General features: G+C 39.6%; 1 protein-coding gene across 8 annotated transcripts in view; it reads left to right on the forward strand.

Annotated features, from left to right (window-relative positions):
- The window catches only part of atp2b2 (ATPase plasma membrane Ca2+ transporting 2), a gene marked incomplete at both ends in the record, with an annotated part of 67,381 nt that extends 63,329 nt beyond the window's left edge, over positions 1 to 4,052 (forward strand). For 6 of the 8 annotated variants that reach the window (XM_079242989.1, XM_079242991.1, XM_079242992.1 and 3 more), the window contains one exon: positions 3,741 to 4,052. In XM_079242989.1, coding sequence (XP_079099115.1) covers positions 3,741 to 4,052 — 312 coding nt within the window. Of the gene's footprint in view, positions 1 to 211; positions 305 to 3,740 lie in introns of all 8 variants that reach the window. The other 2 variants (XM_079242988.1, XM_079242993.1) reach the window with 1 other exon arrangement.
- Between the last annotated feature and the right edge of the window lie 1,948 nt (positions 4,053 to 6,000).

The raw sequence follows: 6,000 nt of genomic DNA on the forward strand, positions 1-6,000 counted from the left end.
CCTTGAAGTCAGACTTACCATTTTGTTGATGGGATACCACACCCTGACCTTTAGCTACCCCCCCCCCCCCCCCCCCCCCCCCCCCCATCGTGTCACGACTGAGACTGAGACACTGTACTCCCTTTACCCAGCCAATCAACCCATGTTGCCATTTGGTCTGTGTCACTCTGAGCAGCCATTTGTCCTCTCCTGTCCCACTCTTCCTTCACAGATTGAAGTAGTCAACACCTTCAAGAGCGGCACCTCCTTTCAGGGGGCAGGGGCTCTGAGACGCCAGTCATCCACCACCAGCCAGACCCAGGATGTAACCAATGTTTCTAGTCCTAGTCACGTGTCCTTGTCCAATGCCCTTTCTTCTCCTACAAGCACTACTGCTGCTACTGCTCCCCCCACTACTGGCCGTGAGTCAGAACTCTGTCAGTCTGCTTGTCTGCTCTCCTTGCTTCAGGGGTGCCATCCAAGTTAGCGACAATCATTTACATGAGTTAATAATACATAAAAAAAAATAAAAAAAGAAAAAAAAACTACCTTGACTGTTTCCATTCTGAGGTTGGCATCTCTGAAGACTTGTCTTCTCTCTTCTGTTGCTCTCTGCTTTTTTTCATTTTCTCTCTTCTTCTGTCCTTTGCTGTTCATATTGGTTTCAAATTCATCTTGATATCTCCTCCCATGGTTGGGTGTACTGTCCTCTCATTGGTCAATGTGTGTTTGTTTCCCCAGAGTGCTAGGAGCGCAGGACTAAGGGTGATACCCACGGCGTGACATTTCAGGTTGTGAGTTTGTCTCCCTCTGCTCATCCCCCCCCCCCATATATCACCCCATCTTTCAGTCTTCTCATGTTTATGTCTCAGCGAACATTAATGTGAACTAATTCCAGTCAACTTGTGAAAAGACTGGGTGAACATTCAAGTATAAGGAGCAGTCTTTTCTTACTTTCCCTTCAAGGTTGTAACTAATGTGACAAATTACAATGATTTGAGACTAAACTCATTTTGCCTGTGTTTAAATTAAATTCCTTAATTCTAAGAAACATTAAGAAAGCTTCTGTACCATGTATGGTTTTGTGGCTTAAAACACTTCAAGGATTGCTATCTTTACCACCTTGCAAGATTGAAAAAAAAAAAATTGTTCCTAAAAAGAAGAAACAGAAAGGAGAAACAGAAATAATCCACAAGTAGACACTATTTCAGTGTCAAGACTTTCACAACACTTTCATCTTCTTTCTAACTCCCTCATACGCACGCGCACACACCTGTCCTGTCTTCATGTAATGTTCACATGCTTGATAAAGATCAAAGCAACATCCAGGATGTCAGATGTGTGAAACTCAAATCTCCACGAGGTAGTGCTCTACCAATAATTCATCCCATCTTTTCACTGAATACTGGCAGAGTAGTTGACTATCACGTTGCCATAGTAACAGATTTTCTGCAGCAGCCGTGACAAATATTTGACTGCCCCGTTTCCTCTTCTTCCTAACATTCCATCAGTGTTACTTGTCAGACATCCTGTCATACACATTCATCAGGAAGGCTCCGCGTTTATTTTGTATGTCCGCCACATCATCTACCATAGTTGCTAATGGAACTGCAGAACAGTGGGTGCATTATAACAATACCGTACTCCCTTTTTTTAACCTTATATAACTCGGTTTCCAAAAACATAAGCCAACTCCTTAAAAAAATCATTTAAATCCTGCAGTATTAAGAATAATAACACTTGAATGGTCCCTCATTTCTTCAGCTTAAATGAAGAAGCAGATATCATGACAGGATTTCCAAAAGTCTTTACTTGCATTAGTGAGCGCACCAGTAAAAATGTGCTTGCTGACCGTGCTTTTAAAAAACTGTTCCTGAGCTCATGACTTCTACTGCTGGATTGAGTCTGTTTTAGTGCAGTTCTGCCTGAGCGGCCTGAAAATAGCTATTCAACACTAATCTTCAGCTTTTACCATTTCGTGCAGAGATTTAACTGGAAACTGTTAATATTTAAATAGTACTAGTTACTTTATGAGGTAAAATCCCCAAATTCCTTCTCAGTACGATCAGTACATCACCTGTTACATTGACACAAGCAGCTACCTAAAACAGAATACTAAATACTAAATAAACACATCATTATCAGCCTCTATGGGAGAGTAGCTTTTACTGTAAAAGGTTGAAGCTAAACAAGACTTCCCAACATTCTGATATTGTTTTGTTGCTGTTTATAATTTTAGTGATTTCTACAGTGAAAATGTAGAAACTGCTACAGCTTGCAAATGTAAAGGGAAACAGCTTTTTTTTCTTTTTAATCAACGTAATTGATAGTGATTGACACTTGCTTCAAGTGAACATCCTCACCTTGTTATCAGCAACTGTTGCTACTTTCTGGCATTTCATTTACACACACAATGATTACCTGCAGGTCTAAAACAAGATGATATTCTATCCAGAAAAGGAAAAATAAAGTGATTTGTTATATTTATAAGATCATGTGTTTATGTAGGACTGGAACAAAAAGAATTAATGTATTAAATATCTAACTTTATTTCCTTTTACAAACAAAGAGGCATTTAGGCAATGTTTATGCAGAAGCATATTTTAAGCAATCCTTTAAGACAAATGTGATGCTAACATGAACATTATTGATGCATCCAAAATGGCCCGATAGCCTTTACTTTAGTCAGCCCTGTGCAAACCCCAGGCTGTTAATGTGATTTGCTGTTTTGATCACAACAACACAATTTATCATGTTTTCATTAAATAAACACAAGAACCTGTTTAGTTTCATTAACAACTCAACTGCGGTTCGGGACTTATACTTGAGTGTTTACTGAGGCGTGCATGGAGCTGAGAATACGCTATAAACGTCAGACTGACGATAAAACTTACTTCCATCATCCACTCCCCTGTGTTTTGTGTCATCTGTTTGTGCGTGTGTGTCTTTACCGTCCTGTCGTCTCGTTGCATGTGATTTCAGTTAACTTTTCTCTTCATAATATTCCAACCTGCTGCGTTTGCTTGTCGTCTACATGCCACTATGTGTTGTGCTGATGTGAGTTTACACTGTGATGCTTGCATTGAGCAGATCCCACGCAGACTCTCTCCATTTTGGGACCATGCTTCACCCACCCTGTGCTATCTTTACGTGTTAGTGTGTCCCATCCAGAGTCTGTGTGGATATTGTCCCAGACAGTGCTCTGGTACCTCGAGAAGTTTTTAAACTGCCTGATTGGATCTCTCAGATCTAACCTCCTTCCTTCTTACTGACCTCGTCCACCAGATATCTTCCAACTTGCATGTGATATTCTCCTTTAATTTTTTCTGTGAGCATTCCATTTATTAACGTGGCTTGTTTCTAGGTATACAGCACATTGGACTAAAGCGTATACTTACAACGAGCGTTTGTGTTGCTTTGGTTTTTTCTGGAAATGTATGATTTTCTTGTGTTTTTTTTTTTTTTTTATGATTGTGTTCCTCACAGTTTTCCTTAGTGCACGCCAAAGTTGACTCGTGACCTGTAGTCATCTTATGAAAGCAGAACACAGACTGAACTTGCTTTCTCTCATGTTTCTCCCCTCACTTTTTCCTCCTCCTACACATCTATGTTCTCAATTAAGAGGACTATCTTCCTTTCTTTTGCCTTCTCTCTTCAAATTCCCTCTCTTCTCTCATCCCAAGGTTCCCTCAGACCCTTTTTGTTTAATCTCTGACATCATCTCACACATCTTCTTCTCTTTCGTCTCCTTCTCACAACAGATCCGAGTTGTGAATGCTTTCCGTAGCTCCCTCTATGAAGGCCTGGAAAAACCAGACTCCAGAACATCAATCCACAACTTCATGACACACCCCGAGTTTAGGATAGAAGACTCGACACCCAACATCCCCCTCATTGACGACACGGACGATGATTCTGCCCGGAGGAGGAGGAAGTATTCCAGCCAGCCCTCATCTCCCAACAAGAACAACAACGCCATTGACAGTGGGATCAATCTCACCATCGACATCAGTAAATCCGCTGCTTCCTCCAGCCCCGCCAGTCCTCTGCACAGCCTGGAGACCAGCCTCTAACCCTGATCCTTATATCAGCTCTAACCTCGCAGTTCGGCGGCACCTCTGGAAGTCCCTCCAGACTTTTATCCGTTCCTGAAAACCTTGTCTGCCCAAAATTTCACCCAGTTTTTCTTTTCACCGTTTCCCCCTCCCCACCACGGAGCATAATTTAGCATTAACACAGGGCCGGTCCTGTTTAAAGAAAAAACAACAAAAAAAAAAGCCCATCCATTCCATCAACCTGAGCCCATAAAGCTCTCGTCTCCTTTCAAATGGGGGCGATTATTAGAATAATGGCAAGGTTAAAATAGAAAAAACAATACACAATCAAAAAAGCGCGAGAAAGCCACAAAACCTACACAGCCATCCTGCTTTTGTGGTTGTGTGTGTATGGTGCCAGCCATGGTGGTGTGTATGACTATACGCTTGTACTGGTTAGCATGTACTGTATAAGCGAGCGGCTGATGTATGAACTGTCTCTGCAGTGGCACCGGGAGGAGGACGATGAGGAGGGAGACTACTGAGGAATAAACACAAAGCAGGACCAACTTTAAACTCTCCTTAAACTCCTTCTCTTCAACAATAACATTGTTAATACAGTAATAGTTTAAATTTAATTGAAAACTGTTATTATTCTGATTCTGATTATTATTGTTATTATTCTTATTGCTCCTGCATGAATGTACATTACTCAAGTTTTATTTAAAAGGGTTTTAATTTTATTGGAGTTCTTTGGTTCTGATGGGCTGGGCCTCACAGCGGACTGCATATTTAAAGACAGTTTCTCTGAGTTCCTGGTCTGCAACGCTCCCTCTTCTGTGTGGCATGAACATGTTCCAGACTGTAAAAATTGATTTCATCCATAAACAGAAATGTGTATCGTGGTGGTAGGGCTCAACTTGCACAGTAGTTTTGCACCTGTTGAAAAAGAGGAAAGCAAAATAATATTAATGATGATGATTATAATGATAATAATGATGATAATAATAATAATAATAATAATAAAAATAATAATAGCATTTATGGGATATATTCTATACATATAAATTCATAAAATTATATTTAGAGAGTTTATCTTTGTTTGTTGGCATGTTGCCTTGTTCCTGCTTAAATGGCTCGAATTACTTTGACTTATTTATGTCTTAAAAAGAATGTAATTGTTTACAACCTCGTAGAGATAAACTTCCTGGTTTCTAAAAGGAGGCAGGTGAAGTTGGAGCTCAGAGTTGTGTTGGTGTATTACTGAAAAACCATGTGCTGGAAATTGCCTGCTATATTGTCAAATAATGTAGATATTTTTAGAGGATTAACGATAAAAAGAAACCAAAATATAAAGGAATGAATAGTATATGTGGAATCTTAGTATTACTCTATATGATTGTTGGGATCAAGTAGAAGCAGCTTGCCTTTGGTTTTTCTTAACGGAGGCCTCCTTTTTGTGACAGAGGTGAATCGTTGATTTTGGTTTTTTTTGTTGGTTTTTTTCACTTCTTCTTGATTTTTTAAATTATATTCAGTTTTTGCTGTGCTTACACTCCGACATGGGGTCGGAAATTTAGTCAACAGCTGACATTTTTATCCAACTGTCCACCAAATTAACCTGTTGTTGACAGATAAACGTGACCATCGAAAAGGCTACAGTTGAGTCAATATAGAAACTTGCAAAGTTCTGGTTGGTTTATCTGCATGCAGGAAAGTCAAACATCTTTAGCACTTGGAATATATTGAACATATGATGTTGTTTATTTGGTGTTTTATTTCTATTTTATTTTAGGTTCATTTTTTTGTTTTTAGAAGAGAGAGAAAGAACGAGCGAGCTAGCGAGAGAGAGAGAGAGAGAGCCACAAAGCTGGCGGCATTTTTAACATCCCAAAAAAAGGAAAAACTGACAAAAAAAACAAAAAACAAAACAAAACAAATTACAATGAAAAGGAATGTTGCTTTGACTCTTTTTCATATATATCTC

This window comes from Telmatherina bonti, assembly GCF_933228915.1.
Source record: "Telmatherina bonti genome assembly, chromosome: 6".
NCBI classification, from domain to species: Eukaryota; Metazoa; Chordata; class Actinopteri; order Atheriniformes; family Telmatherinidae; genus Telmatherina; species Telmatherina bonti.